Source organism: Erythrolamprus reginae, chromosome 1 (assembly GCF_031021105.1).
Source record: "Erythrolamprus reginae isolate rEryReg1 chromosome 1, rEryReg1.hap1, whole genome shotgun sequence".
Classification (NCBI taxonomy): Eukaryota; Metazoa; Chordata; class Lepidosauria; order Squamata; family Dipsadidae; genus Erythrolamprus; species Erythrolamprus reginae.
Genome location: NC_091950.1, coordinates 169,305,280 through 169,321,354, shown reverse-complemented (window position 1 = coordinate 169,321,354; position 16,075 = coordinate 169,305,280). Strand labels below are relative to the sequence as shown.

The window sequence follows — 16,075 nt, the reverse complement described above, 5'->3', positions numbered from 1 at the left end:
ACTTAGCAAACTAAAATCCAAATAGAAACATAGAAACATAGAAGTCTGACGGCAGAAAAAGACCTCCTGGTCCATCTAGTCTGCCCTTATACTATTTTCTGTATTTTATCTTAGGATGGATATATGTTTATCCCAGGCATGTTTAAATTCAGTTACTGTGGATTTATCTACAACGTCTGCTGGAAGTTTGTTCCAAGGATCTACTACTCTTTCAGTAAAATAATATTTTCTCATGTTGCTTTTGATCTTTCCCCCAACTAACTTCAGATTGTGTCCCCTTGTTCTTGTGTTCACTTTCCTTTTAAAAACACTTCTCTCCTGGACCTTATTTAACCCTTTAATATATTTAAATGTTTCGATCATGTCCCCCCTTTTCCTTCTGTCCTCCAGACTATACAGATTGAGTTCATTAAGTCTTTCCTGATACATTTTATGCTTAAGACCTTCCACCATTCTTGTAGCCCGTCTTTGGACCCGTTCAATTTTGTCAATATCTTTTTGTAGGTGAGGTCTCCAGAACTGAACACAGTATTCCAAATGTGGTCTCACCAGCATTCTATATAGCGGGATCATAATCTCCCTCTTCCTGCTTGTTATACCTCTAGCTATGCAGCCAAGCATCCTACTTGCTTTCCCTACCGCCTGACTGCACTGTTCACCCATTTTGAGACTGTCAGAAATCACTACCCCTAAATCCTTTTCTTTTGAAGTATTTGCTAACACAGAACTGCCAATACAATACTCAGATTGAGGATTCCTTTTCCCCAAGTGCATTATTTTACATTTGGAAACATTAAACTGCAGTTTCCATTGCTTTGACCATTTATCTAGTAAAGCTAAATCATTTACCATATTACAGACGCCTCCAGGAATATCAACCCTATTGCACACTTTAGAGTCATCGGCAAATAGGCAAACCTTCCCTACCAAACCTTCCCCTATGTCACTCACAAACATATTAAAAAGAATAGGACCCAGAACAGACCCTTGTGGCACACCGCTTGTAACCTGACTCTGCTCAGAATACTCGCCGTTAACAATAACTCTCTGATGTCTACGCTTCAGCCAGCTGCAAATCCATTGAACTATCCAGGGATTAAGTCCAATCTTCACTAATTTATCTATCAGCTCTTTATGTGGAACCGTATCAAAGGCTTTGCTGAAGTCCAGGTAGGTAATATCCATGGCACCACCTTCATCCAACACCTTTGTGACATAGTCAAAGAAATCAATGAGATTAGTCTGACATGATTTGCCTTCAGTAAAGCCATGCTGATTCGGGTCCAATAAGTTATTGTTTTTTAGGTGCTGATTTATCCTCTTTTTGAGTAGAATCTCCATCATTTTAACTACCACTGATGTCAAGCTAACTGGCCTGTAGTTACCAGCTTCTTCTCTACTGCCCTTCTTGTGGATAGGCACAACACTGGCCATTCTCCAATCCTCAGGAAGCTGACAGTTTTCTTATAAGGGCAGTTCATAAATAAATTGGAATCTTACTTATATCCTGATAGGCAAGACCTTCTTTCTTCTATCATTCCCTTCTATGATTTTGAAATAAAACTGGTATTTTATCATTTTTGTAAGTCTTACAAAATATTGCATGCAAAGTGATTTAATGCTGTAAACTAAAGCAAGATATAAATGTGTACACAAGTGAAGCATGGGGTTTTTTTTGCTGCCATTTAATTTTTACCAATTATACTAAAATATGTTTGATGTAATATCAGAATTGAAAGGGTTTTGTGACATCTTACTTGACCTTCTTTAGTGGCCAGCTAAGATTAAGATTCATAAAAATCAGCATTTCTATGGTGGGTGCTGCAAATGAAGACATCTGGAGTTACTAATTGTAATAGCCAATTTTGTATTTATTCAATATAATTTCCAAGTACCTCTGTACTTTCCTGGGCTATTTGTTTCTCAAAACTGTCGTCCCCCCCCCCAAAAAAAGACTGGGAGCTTAAAAATTAACATTCTGTTCCCATATGATTGACATTACTTTGCATTTATTTACATTTTCATTAATAATATTGTATCCATCAAGATGTTCATCCCATTATTAATTTTCATTAATAGTATCAAGTATCCATCAAGATGTTCATCCCTTAAGCAGAGTCATTGAGCTTAACTAGTCCATGGAATTTGAACTTTTATTAGCATATCTGTAAATAGCCAATACCATTTCCCCATAATGTTTAGAAAAGTCACAATTTTGTACAGTTATGCTATTTGAACTCAGCTGAGAGCCAAATGCTAGCAAAACTACTGCACCTTTAATAAATAAATCTGTAATATGCTATTTTCCCTTGGGTAAATGCTCAAGATAGCCCATTCCATCTGATTTAAAATTGTAGCAATCCCAAGATCTATTTAGATGATATTGACAGAGGTCATTCTATACCTGGAGGGACAGCCATCTGTAAATTGCAGCCGGTAGTATGTGCGCAGTGGGTAATGCTAAAAAAGCCGGATGTGCCAGGAAAAAAATGGTCATTTTTTGCTCTGCACAGCAGTTTGGAAGTTCATGCCAAAAAATGGCATGCACTTTAAAAAAGGCTTAAAATGTAAAATTGCCTTTTAGTTTGTTATTGGCATTGGCCATCTTGTTGAAGAGCTACAGTATTTTCAATTATGGTGGCAACTCTTCCCCCAATACTGAAAAATAACAACTCCTTGTACAAAATTCCATAGTGATTTATCTCTGTAGGTAGATTAGAAAGAAAGATAATTACTTGAGATGCTTCCACTATAAAAGAAAAGAGAGAGAGATTTCTCTTTCCCATACTTTTAATTCTAACTGTTAACTGCAGTACAATACTTCTTGATGTTACTTAGTAAATATTGCTTTCAGAAATAGTTCTGATTTTTTTTAAATGAATTTTTCACAGTGAAATGCCACAAAAAAGGATGCGGATTGCTTGAATGAAAACAAATCTTGATACTACCTTCTCTGAATCAAGTAGAATTTCCAATTCTAATTATTTTGAGTTGCTGTAATTGCTACAGATAGCTCAGGCTAAACCTTGTTATGCTAAAAATACTTCTTCCTCCTCTGATAAGCTTTATTTATTCTTTTCAATAACAGAACTTACATAACATGGAGTATAATGTTATTCTCTCCACCACAACACACACACACACTCACTCACTCACTCACTCACTCACTCACTCACTCACCCACACACACACACAATGATTGGCTCAATAAATAATATTCAAAGGACAGGAAAAATCAGCCCCAAGCATTCATAACTCTGCACCTTTATGGCTCTACATTTCAACCAAAGAGGGCAAAGATATAATTTGCAGATGGGTCAGCCACTCCCATATAGAACTCTGTATGTAACAAACACAAAATAGACAAGAACCAGAATCCTATTCACTTTCTCCTATAATATCGCCGGCTCGACTTACCGGCCACGGCGCTTTTGCGGAAGGGCCGGGCAGACACCGGACTCTTCCATGGCGGCCGCCATCTTTGTTTCGGCCGAAATCTCGCGAGACGAGATTTCGGCCGGGAAAGCCAGGCCCACGTGGCCTGGAATGACGTGGGGACCGGGCGGGGCTTGCTGGCCCTATTTAAGGGCTGCAGGCCCTGGGCCAAGCCTGTTCGCCCGGACCCAGTCATTGGAGCAGACACTTGGCTGTCTGCTCCTGGAGCTTTGCGGCGGCCGCGTGGAGGCGGCCGTCGCCTTGGAGGCCTCGTGGCGGACCCAGTCTAAGGAGCAGGCACTTGGCTGTCTGCTCCTGGAGCCTCGCGGCGGCCGCGTGGAGGCGGCCGTCGCCTTGGGGGCCTCGTGGCCCAGTCTAAGGAGCAGACACTTGGCTGTCTGCTCCTGGAGCCTTTCGGCGGCCGCGTGTAGGCGGCCGTCGCTTTTGAGGCCTCGTTGGAGGCTGGAGGTGGCCTGCTCGTCGGGTCAGCAGGCTTCGGCCCATCCGGGGCTGGCGGTCTGCCCATCTTCCAGAGGAGCTCCGGGGCAGCATCGAGCTTTCGGCGCGTGAGGCCTCCCACCCCCACCCCGCTGTAAGGCGGCCGCGTGTTGCGGTCGCCATTTTGAGAGCCTCATCGGAGGCTCGGGGGAATGGTTTGGGGGGCTTCGGTTTTGGCGGGAAGGCCAGGCCTGGTGCCATTTGGCTGTTGCCCCCCCCCTATTTCTGGGGGGGGATCGTTATGGTAGCCCCCTGGGGACGTGGGGGGCTCGGGCGGAGGGCTCGCGTGGGCGGCCCCTCCCGTTGCGTGGCCCCCCCATGAAACAATAAAATAAATAAACATAAAATGCCTAAAAAGGGAGGACAGTGGGGCCCGTGGCGGCAGCTTCCTGCTGCTGCGCTGCCTGTTTGGGCAGAGGCCTTTCGCTGCCCTCTTGGGGGCCCGGGCGGCCCCATTTCCCTCTGTGTAAAATAAGAACCACGGGTACACATAGATTATAATAATAATAATGGGACTGATGATGGTTACAATTATATATTTTATATGGCACCATGAACATATGACGGCAAGGGTAGACCCATTGGCCCCTCTGGTCTGCCCTTGTTCTGTTCTGTATTTTATCTTGGGATGGATATATGTTTATCCCAGGCATGTTTGAATTCTGTTACTGTGGATTCATCTTCCGGGCCTGCTGGAAGTTTGTTCCAAGCCTTCGCTATTTCAGTGAAGTCATGGTCAAACTTCGGTACAGTTATAGTCTAACTTAATATTTAAGTATTGTTGCCTCTCGGCCCCAGTTTTTGGGGTTTTTTGTTTCGGGGGGGGACACCTGTACCCAGGTTTGCCCCCCCCTCCTGGCTCCTAGTGCGGGACCACAGGCCCCTGGGGCTGCTTTTGCCAGGGCCTGGTGTGTCGGGGGCGGGGGGGTTTGACCCCGCCAACCCAGGCCGTATGGCCTTCCCCCTTTTGACGGTTTACCCATCGGGGCCAGGGAGCTTGGACATGGGGGCCACCACGGTGGGACCCGTTCCCTGCATGTCAGGGGTTTGCTGCAGAGGGGCTTGTTTCTCCCCTTTTGTATGTGCGGCCATGCGTCTGGGTAGCGGGGCTCCCATGACGCTTACAGGTTGCCCCTGCCCCTGAAAGGGGACGGTTGGGAGTGGGGGGGGGGTCCAGGGTACAAACCCCACCTACTGGGGGGAAAGCTGGGCCCTGCCCAATTATTTACAAAACAACAACAACAACACTGGGGTTGGTTGAGGGACGACCACCCTCGCTCGAGAGCGGCCGCTCTCTTGCTAGGTTTCTCCAAGGGATTCCGGATCCCTTACATGGGTTCGAGCAAGCCTGGGCGGCATTGTTCGGTCCGGAATAGCATAAGTGGTGGCCATGGGGAGGGGCCTTGGGCCCTTCCCGGAGCCGCCCTTCCCAAATCTTGGGGTCTCCCCATTTGGGGGGTCCCCTGAAAGGTGGGTGATGAATTTAGGTTGATTCACCACTTGTCTTTTCTTAAAAGGGAGTCAGTGAGGGATTTCCTTCCTGACGAACTTTATTTAGTCCGGCTCGCATCCTTTGATGCGGTCGTGGCCATGGTAAGGCAGTGTGGGGTTGGAGCCCTTATGGATAAATGCGACATTAGGTCAGCATCCCGGCTCTTCCCCATGCACCCAGACGGCTTCGGGCTTTTTGGGGCTTCCATTTCATGGGTGTTTTTATGCGGCGGGGTTACCCACGGGTGGCTCCGTCTCTTGCTCTCTTTTGGGCGAGCTCAAGCACCTTATTGGAGTGGGCGCTCAAGAGGCGCAGCGGTCTGGGCTCGGCGTTCACTACCTCGAGGGTTTCTTGGTGGCGGGGACGGCGCGGGCAGAGCACTGCTTTGCTCTGCTGCGGGTCTTTGAAGCCCTTTGGCCCTGTTGGGGGTGCCTTTAGCCCCTGCGGGGACCGAGGGCCCCGCCACCGGGATTACCTTCCTCGGTATTGAATTGGACTCAAAGGTGCAATCTTCTAGATTGCCCCTGGACAAGTTGGCTAAAATTGGGGATACCCTTGGTACGGTTCTGGGCTGCCGGAAGGTCAACCTTTGGCAGCTCCAGGAACTGGTTGGGATACTTAATTTTGCCCGCCGGGTCGTGGTGCCGGGCAGGGTTTTTTCTAGGAGGTTATATGCTGTGATGAAGGGGCTCCGTTTGCCCCGTCATCGTACCCGCTTAGGTGCAAGGGTCAGGGCTGACCTCTGCGTGTAGCGGGAGTTCTTAGAAAGTTTTCCGGGGTTGTTGTTTTGGAGGCAAGAGCTTCTTTTGAAGCTGAATTGCAGTGTGTTCTGATGCTGCAGGGACCTGTGTTAGGTGCAGGGTGTGTTAGGTGACCAGTGGGGGCTGGTCTGCGTGGCCTCCAGCATGGAGGGCCTCTTCATTGGTTGAGGATTTGACCTTTTTGGGAGCTCTCCCCCTTGATAGTGGCCCTAGGGCTTTGGGGGGAGCAGTTTAGGGCAAGACTGTGCATTTTGGTGTGACAGCTTAGTGGTTGTCCACGTGGTGCACGCCCTGTCCTCTAAGAATGACAGGGTCATGAGGCTTTTCCGCCATTTGGTGCACAGGTCCTTGTCCCTGAGCACATTGTTTTTGTCTAGGCATGTCCCCGGGTTAGATAACGGGGTTGCTGAAGCCTTGTCCCGTGGTCAGTTGTCCCGTTTCGGACCATGGCCCCGTGGGCCCGTGTGTCGCCAGAGGTTTTTCCGGCCCACTTTCGGAGCCTAGGTGGGCTCCTGGGCAGTGGAGAGTGGAGGCTTGCTGGCTACGGCACTCTCGGGAGTGTCTGGCACTCTGGGGGGCTTAGCAGCAGGCAGGGAAGAGTTTGGGCGTTGCAGGCAGTATACGGGTTAGCCCTAGCTGGCCTGCCCCAGTTGTGTACCTGGCCATATTTGTGTCCAGCTTAGGCAGCGTGGCCTTTCAGTTAGGACTATTAGGTCCAGGTTGGCCGGCTTCGCCTTGTTTAAGGCGGGGGCGGGGTTATTGGTTTTATGGCATCTTCCGCAGTGTGACAGTGCGGGAAAGTTGGGCCGGGGCCGCATTGCGGGCCGCCGGGTCAATTTGGTGCCTTCCATCTCATTACTTCAGTAAGGTGGGTGCTAGTATGTAGGGTTTGGCCAGGCCAAGTATGGATCCCGCCATTCGGGAACGCTCGTTCTCGAGTGGCGCTGCCACTAGTGCGGTAACGGCCTCTCGATACGGAGGATTCGGGAAGTCGCTCGCCGGCGGTCAACGGCCTGTTTTAGGGTACGAACGGCCTGTTGAGGGTCCGGGTAAGATCTTAGGCCAGGTTCCTCCTTTGGTCCCCTTCTATTCAACCCCGCCAGGACGCGACCGATGGTGTTGCTTGGGGTCAGAGCGCTCCGAGACCACTCAGCAACAAGTTACCATCGGGGGTGGGGACCCTGCCGTCGTGGCGGCTGGGTCCTGGCTGTCTGGCTGGGGAGACGGGGTGTGCGGTGGGAAGGGCGTTTCTACCGCTATTGCTGGGAGGGCGGCATTCCATTGCTGCGCCCAGGTGGTCCTGGGAGGGCGGCATCCCATTGCTGCGCCCAGGAGGTGCTGGGAGGGTGACATCACGTTGCTGCGCCCAGTTGGTCCTGGGAGGGCGGCATCCCATTGCTGCGCCCAGGTGGTGTCGGGGGTCGGCATTCCATTGCTGCGCCCAGTGGGGCTGGGAGGGCGGCATCCCATTGCTGCGCCCAGTCGGTGGCCAGGGGCGGCATCCCATCGTTGCGCTCAGAGTGTGCTGGGAGGGCGGCATCCCATTGCTGCGCCCAGTTGGTGCTGGGAGGGCGGCATCCCATTGCTGCGCCCAGCTGGGACTGGGAGGGCGGCATCCCATTGCTGCGCCCAGTCAGTGCCGGGGGTCGGCATCCCGTTGCTGCGCCTGGATGTGTGCTGGGAGGGCGGCATTCCATTGCTGCGCCCAGTTGGTGCTGGGAGGGCGGCATCCCAGTGCTGCGCCCAGTTAGTGCCGGGGGCGGCATCCCATTGCTGCGCCTGGATGTGTGCTGGGAGGGCGGCATCCCATTGCTGCGCCCAGTTGGTGCTGGGAGGGCGGCATCCCATTGCTGCGCCCAGATGGTACTGGGAGGGCTGCATCCCATTGCGGCGCCCAGGTGATGGGTCTTGCACTGTGGTGGCAAGGACCTGTGGGATCTGGGGGTCGTTTTCGATCTGCCAGGTTCGCGAAGCCTGCGGTGGCTTCGCACTGTGCGGCCCTCCACGCAAGTGGTGTGGTCGAGATCCTCTCGGGGATCGCTTGGTGGGACGCCATTTCCCTTAGGGCCCTTCACCGGGTTAGACGGGGAGTTAAGGCCTGGGGTACGGTAGTCAGAAAGTTAGGTGGGGTGGTTGTGGCCCATCCCCGCATCACCATAGATCAGCTGTGGCTTTACCTGGCTGCTGGTCTTCCTCTGTCAGAACTGAGGAACACCACTTTCTCACAGGACCTGCAGTGTCTCTGCGTGAGCTGGCGCAGTAGAGGGGGGAGTCGGGGGGCCAAGATAGAGATCTGACCCCCGCTCCGTGGCAGGTTAGGGGCGGAAATCTGGGTGGTGGTTCAGCAACTGCGCGTTCTCCCTTGGGCATCTTTGGGGATGATTGACAGGTTCTCTCCAAGCTCATGGTGGGTGCTACCTGCGCACTTGGGGGGAACCTGTCTTTGGGTCCCGCTATTGAAGTCCCAGGGTAGGGGTGAGCCGGCGGGACCCCCCTCATGCGAGTGCATGGCAGGGTCTCAGGTGAGGGAGAGGTCCCTCACCTGGACCAGCATCGAGCTACGCCCTTAGTTGCCCAGGAATGTTGACCTTTTACGTCATTTCCGCCCCGGAAGTGTTTGTTTGACCCTGCAGGTCCACTGTTTCCGGGTCATAGTGGAATATATTAATTTATGCAAATTTATGCTAATTCATGCTAATTTAATTAATAAATTATGCAAATTTATTTTAATAAAAATGACCCAAGTTTAAATCCAGCTCTGGTGTCCGTGTCGTTACTCCGTCTCTTCTGCAATATCGCCGGCTCGACTTACCGGCCACGGCGCTTTTGCGGAAGGGCCGGGCAGACACCGGACTCTTCCATGGCGGCCGCCATCTTTGTTTCGGCCGAAATCTCGCGAGACGAGATTTCGGCCGGGAAAGCCAGGCCCACGTGGCCTGGAATGACGTGGGGACCGGGCGGGGCTTGCTGGCCCTATTTAAGGGCTGCAGGCCCTGGGCCAAGCCTGTTCGCCCGGACCCAGTCATTGGAGCAGACACCCACCCGCCCTTCCCTAATTTGCAGTGTGCTATTGGTGGGTCGCCCTCGGGGGCCGAATGGGAATTTTTTGCAGCCTCGCCCATTTGGCATGGCTGTTTTTTCGCCCATTCCACACTGGGGAGATGGATGGGCGGTTTAGGGGGTGCTTGCATTCAATAGGTTAATTGGCTTACCTTTGGTCATTTGGGTAGGCAGGTTAGGGGCGGAAATCTGGGTGGTGGTTCAGCAACTGCGCGTTCTCCCTTGGGCATCTTTGGGGATGATTGACAGGTTCTCTCCAAGCTCATGGTGGGTGCTACCTGCGCACTTGGGGGGAACCTGTCTTTGGGTCCCGCTATTGAAGTCCCAGGGTAGGGGTGAGCCGGCGGGACCCCCCTCATGCGAGTGCATGGCAGGGTCTCAGGTGAGGGAGAGGTCCCTCACCTGGACCAGCATCGAGCTACGCCCTTAGTTGCCCAGGAATGTTGACCTTTTACGTCATTTCCGCCCCGGAAGTGTTTGTTTGACCCTGCAGGTCCACTGTTTCCGGGTCATAGTGGAATATATTAATTTATGCAAATTTATGCTAATTCATGCTAATTTAATTAATAAATTATGCAAATTTATTTTAATAAAAATGACCCAAGTTTAAATCCAGCTCTGGTGTCCGTGTCGTTACTCCGTCTCTTCTGCAATTTTCTATGCTCATTTTCCCATTATATGTTCCTCTGCCAGTTCCCATGTATATCTATAAAGAACAACTATAATTAAAGGGATAGAAACCAAGTTCTATAAGGAGAGTCTGAAGGAAGTAGAAATATTTGCCTTTGGAGAGAAAAGAGAGAGGACTCCAGGCAGTCTATATCACAATATCAGAATTAAAATCCCATGTCAGAATGGTGGGCATGGAAACTTTGGAGACAGATCTCAACTTCAGTGTTCAGTGGGGAAAACCTTCATTAACAAGCATAGTACCCTCCTCCTTGCAGAATGCCAAGACTGAATATCTCTGTGTTATGGATATTTAGTTTAGATTCCTGTCCTGACAGTTGGGCTCAATGGCTTAAGCTGCCTCTTCCAATTATTATTCTAACAAATCATGTGAACTTGTCAAAATTTATGTGCAAGGGATTGCTGCCAAAAAAACAACAACAACCCACCAACCACCACCACCCTAATAAGAATTCAATTCTTTTTTTTTCCTATCATGACTGTACAACAAGGCACATGTGGAACAATGAAATCTGCACACACTGCCAATTTCTCAAACTCCATCACAAAAAAATTCATCCTGATGTCTATAAGCATCTTTCTGCTTCTCATCTCAGTAGGTGTGCTATGGTTCTGGTTCTCAAGGATATATTTAGCTTAAATAAGTCAATCCCTTTTAATACTTTTAAAATTTAGGGATAAGAAAGATTTTATTTTATTGAGAAGCTTTAGGGATAAAATATTCATTCCCACACTCAAAGTTGTCTTTACATAGCTGAGAGGATATCTTTTCCATCCCCCCCATCTTTCTCTGGAAATGATAAAAGGAGGGGGAAAACTTGTGATTGTTTAGTTAAACACTAAAAATCAATATTTAGCTAAAGGCAAGAAGCTTGTGAGAAAACATATCCCAATAATTGTGTGGCACATTCTCAAGACTATAGACCAGTGACTGAAATGTATGTCTGACTATTGTGAGGAGGAGGAGGAAAAGGAGCAGAAGCAGAAGGAAATGTAAATTTACAAAAGAAGAAACTTTACAGAGAAATACAATGCAATGCAGTATTTCACCATCTGTGCAGCTTTTATAGGTATAAATTTCAATTCCTAGAATTTGCCAGACAGCCAAGCCTTTGGCTTAATATTTATAAAAAAAACAATTTAATAATTTCTACAGCAACAAATAAGAGATGCTAAAGAACTGTGTAACAGGCAGTTCAAAGTTACAACAGTACTGAAAAAAGTGACTTATAATCAATTGTTTCATTTAGGACCGTCATAGCATCGGTATAGTTATATAATCATAATTTAAGCATTTGGCAATGGGCAGATTTTCAATGGTTGCAGCATCATGTGATCACTAGTTGTGATATTCTCCTCCCCCAAAATCAGCTTCCAACAAACAATGTCAAGGGAAAACCTGGCAGGGGAGATCATATATGGCAATCATGACCACTCCCATCCCACCTTCAGTCTTGAAAGACTATGGTATCATGCTCTGGAAAGAGTTCCTAAAACAGCATCTAGTGTGGCTAAAAAGGCCAATCTGACAGTGGCAATCCCTTCCACACTGAACGCAAATCCATTCTGTCTCCTGCCTGGCCCCTGGATTTTGCTGGTTCCAGGACTGCCTCTTTGCTTTAGCCTGCTGAACAAGTGTCTCCTCAAAATAGAGAAGGCCATCCTGCATTTTATAGATAGATACCCTTATATCACAGCTCTGTCTCCCTCTGGGGCACATTCCCTTCACTAATTCACCATGCAGGAGAGCTTTTGGAATCCACCCATCATCCATTCTCACAACATGTCCCTCCTTATTTTTAGGTTGAATCTCTCCTTGTCCGGCTTTGTGGTGCTTTGGAAAATAATGTGTTCCCCTCCTCCCTGTGGCACTCTCACAAGTATTTGTAGACTGCTATCATGTCCCTCAGGACCTCTCTTTGCCCAATTCCTTCAACCTTTCCTTGCATGTTTTAGTTTCTAGTCACTTTATCATTCTGGTTGCTCTCTTCTGCACAATGTCTCTTTTGTAGTGTGGTGACTAAAACTGAATGCAGTACTCTAGGTGTGATCTAACTAGGTCATTATAGAGTGGCATTAGCATCTCCCTTGTCTTGGAGTGTATTCCTCTGTTTGTGCAGCTTAAGATTGTGTTGGCTTTTTAAGCTGCCACTGCATATTGTTGGCTCATGCTGATGTCGATTTGTGCTCTTCCATCCTTCTTCGGGTGATACAATCTCTGTTTGCAGTTTTATTTTGCTGCCCACCAAGGAGTGGTCTGTATCACAGTCAATGCCCTGACAGCTACATGTGATTGTAATACTGGGGAAATTAGAATGCCTGGTCAGTATCAAGTCGAGCTGGTGCCAGTGCCTCAAACTTGGATGCCTCCAAGAGACTTTGTGTTGAGGCATTGTTTATGTTGTGTTATGTCCCTTTAACAACCAAAGTGATTTGCTTAATGGCCACAAAAAAAGGTTATAAAATCAGATGTCATTTAATAACTGCATCATTGAATGATGAATAAGCAAGGAGTCAGATTTGGCTTCTAAGGAGAAAGTTCCAGGAACATCAGATTCTAATAATGATTCAACTCCTAAATAGCCAATACACATTTTGATTCTGTTTTACCTGTTTTCCAGTCACAATCATGTTTAAAATATATTATGATTGGCTTCTTCCTCCCCAGACCAAAAGACCATCCCATATAGATGCTTACCTCAAAAATACTGTAATCTTTGTACTTTGAGTTATAGGTTTTTTTTCAGTTGTTTTGCCATCTAGTCAAAAACAATGTTATTCAAAGGTGCTACATCCAAAGTATGAAATCAAGTCCAATAAGTCCTTGATGACTAATCAAACCATGCATTTATTGATTCAAATGTAGCACAAGAGGTCAGTTTAAAAGAAAAATAATAACATACATAGTTCTGTTCAGCTTTGGCAATTCTAGACAATTTGGAAGCATCAAAAGATAATATGATCAATCCAGCAATCATAAAATTAGCAGCCTAAAACTAAAAAAAACCACTTATAAACCATAACAATCTTAGCTCCAATGGTGATATGTGTTCAGAGATACAACATATCTGTTGCAATACCTGCTAAATGTGCTCCATTGATGACCTAAGAGCATAGGGCAATTATATGGGAATAGATGGCCCTGAAAATGTCAATCCATCTGTCTTTATTGATTCCACTACTACATAATCAATTCCTTATATCTGAACCCTGTAGCTTTGTGCTCTCCAGTTCTATTTTTCTGAAAAGCAATCCATCGAAGCATCAGGGGTGTGTGGGTATGGAAATATAGCCGATATTGTAAAAAAAAAATTGTTACCATATGCTTACAATGATAAAGCAGGGCTGCAGCTTAAAAAATGCTGCACAACTGTTTTGCCCAATTTTACGCATATTGGCAGATGTCCTAGTTCTGAAGGTCAAATAGTTTTTGAATATTCTGTGCATTTTGATCTGGCTTGGCAACAGCTTTTAGCAACTTTAAAAGCCACCTATTGATATTTATTTGAACAAATTTTATTGTTAGTTTTTAGTACTTGGAGGCCTACACCTGTGCAGCATTCTCAATTTGACAGGGAAGGGTGCTGGCTACTTTTTTTGTTAAGGAGGTCTACAATTGCTGAGGACAAAGAGCAGCAAAATAAGTTTTTATAAAGCATAATCTAACAATCACATTTTCCATCATTTTTCATAACCTTTCATTTAAAAAAGGTGCAAAACAGTTTTGAAATACTTTGGCTTATTTATTGCAGGTCTTTTGCACTGTCACAGCTTTTAGGTGGGACTCACCTGATCACCACTCTCTCCCTGAGGAAAGCGATGGATTCTATGCTGGAATCAAGGTAACCACACAACATCTAATTTCATAAACTTCTCTAGCATAGCCTTGATGGAGATTTCTATATTAGCCATCTTGTTTCGCAAGACAACACACCATAAAATTGGCTTTAGTGATTATAAGAAGGGTGCTTCTAGGTGCTGAAGCAGAAAATGTTTGAATAAATTGCCTGCCATTCTATCAATCATTCTATCAGTCCTTTAAAAACAGTAACAGCTGCAGCATTTTAGGTAGAGAAAAATGTATTCGAAAACCCCCCTATGTTCATTCACCTGAGTAGTATGGTGCTGTTTGTATAATTCTGTTCAAATAAATGAATATAGTTATGGTAATATTTGGCTATAAGGGTGGATTCACATTGTGTAATATAAACTGTGTCTTTAATATGACCATATTTATGAGAGCTGGCATAGGATTAACATTCAAATCTTTTTTGAAAGGGACCATTATTTTATAAAAATGGAGGTCAAATTCTCTTTTATATCAAGGAAGCTATTGTACATCACCTGGCTAATGTGCAATTTGTAAGCCCCTCTTTTGTAACCTCCTTTGTGAAATGTCAGGAGAGCCAGTTTGGAATAAGGCTAGCCTAAAAGGCAGGAGATGGTGAATTCTAGCTCCATTTTAGACATGAAAACTGGTTGGTTGACTGTAGATCAATTATTCAGCCTAGTGTCAAGACGTTTCCAAAGTTGGTGATAAATTAATGGCTTGCCACACATAGAAGGATTGGTGTTTATGGGAACTTGGGAGGGGTAATTTTCATGAGGTTTTAAAAATCTGATAAACAATATTTCAACATCACAATGATAAAACATTCCAAAATAGGAAACGAGTGAAAATAGTAATTTTAATTGGATAATGTTCTGCCGGCGTGTCCCAACTGCCCGTAATTACAGGGTACCTAGTCCAGAAAGACACTTTAGCAACAGAAAAGCAGAAAAAACTCCCTTTTTGAATGTCAAAGGGATTTTCTGGCACACACAAGGCACAGGTTAAATGCAATCCAATTTCTCATCCAATAACTGGGAAATTGAGACCAAATTCCAAAGTCCAGAAAGGCCATAAACAGTCTTGAACAGGGAAACAGTAAAACCACAATCTTGACAAACTGTGAATCAGATAAACTTCCACAAGGCTAAACCAGCAAGCACACTGTTCTTTTTATCTGTAGCACTAATTACGGCAGCCCCACCCAACCACAGGTGGCCTCACTTATCTCCTGTAATAATCCTTCAGTTGTTCTCTCAACTGCGGGGAAAACTCAGATTTAGGTTTCCCAGTATAAGTACCAGGATGGCTCCAGCAATAAATTGGAACTTTGAGGAGTACTTTGACTTGGACTCTGATTTAGGCTGGATGATTGGAACCTTGACACCTAGCTTACCTCCCAGGGTGGTCTCTCCTATGCATCACTCTATGCATGCGTTGATCTGTCATAAGTTCTTGTGCAGAATCCAGGGATGATAAGGATGATTGATCTCCTCCTGGGCTGTCTGTAAAACTCCCCCCTTCCCTGCTACTCACACTTCCTTCGTCAGAGGAACCTTCATCGGGAAATTCTATTGGGAGCAAAGCAAGCCTATGGTGTGTGGATGTTTCCCCCACATCCACCTCCACATTTCTTGGAACAGGAGCTGGGCCAGAGCCAACCACAACAGATAAACATTTTAAATAGTCTCCCACCTTTTAATGTATTTTAAATCCAACATTTTTATAGAATAATTGCTGTGCTTTATAATCATCTGTGTGATTATGCCTTTGATTTAATAGTATAATCACAGCTTTGGTTGATGTGGCATTATTTATATGTATCAAATTATTTTCTTCTCCTGATAAAATGCAATAATCTGCTCAGACATCATAGATGGGTTAAATCTTTTGTTTACACTCTAGTTTCAACCAGATCTGCCTTGAAGATGTTTTGAAGTACAATTATGTTCTACATTTGGGATGTGTTATTCTTGGTCATATACTAAGTTTCTCATTCCTTTTGCATTTCCAACGTTTTTCTCCTACATGTAAATATTGTCAACAAATAAAAAATTATTCTAATCTATTGAATGGGGAAGAAAGTAAATAAATGTAATCCCCTGAATTTTCCCCCATTTCATGACTCTTATGATTAGAGTCATGGAATATAGCACTGTTTTAAAATCGCTTTAGCTTAATATCTTTGAAATTAATGTTTATATCTGTGTCAGACAGAAAGGTGGGTATCATTATTTTGAGTTATAGTTGCCCACATTTATTTGCTATGTATCAACAACTACTATATCTATATGACCTATAAAGCCCTTC

The 16,075-nt window shown here is 46.0% G+C and overlaps 1 protein-coding gene across 1 annotated transcript in view; it reads left to right on the top strand.

The window, feature by feature from the left end:
* VWDE (von Willebrand factor D and EGF domains) overlaps positions 1-16,075 on the top strand; it is a 332,452-nt gene that overhangs the window by 91,150 nt on the left and 225,227 nt on the right. Inside the window, exon 6 of the mRNA XM_070753903.1 lies at positions 13,689-13,778. Coding sequence (XP_070610004.1) covers positions 13,689-13,778 — 90 coding nt within the window. The remainder of the gene's footprint in view (positions 1-13,688; positions 13,779-16,075) is intronic.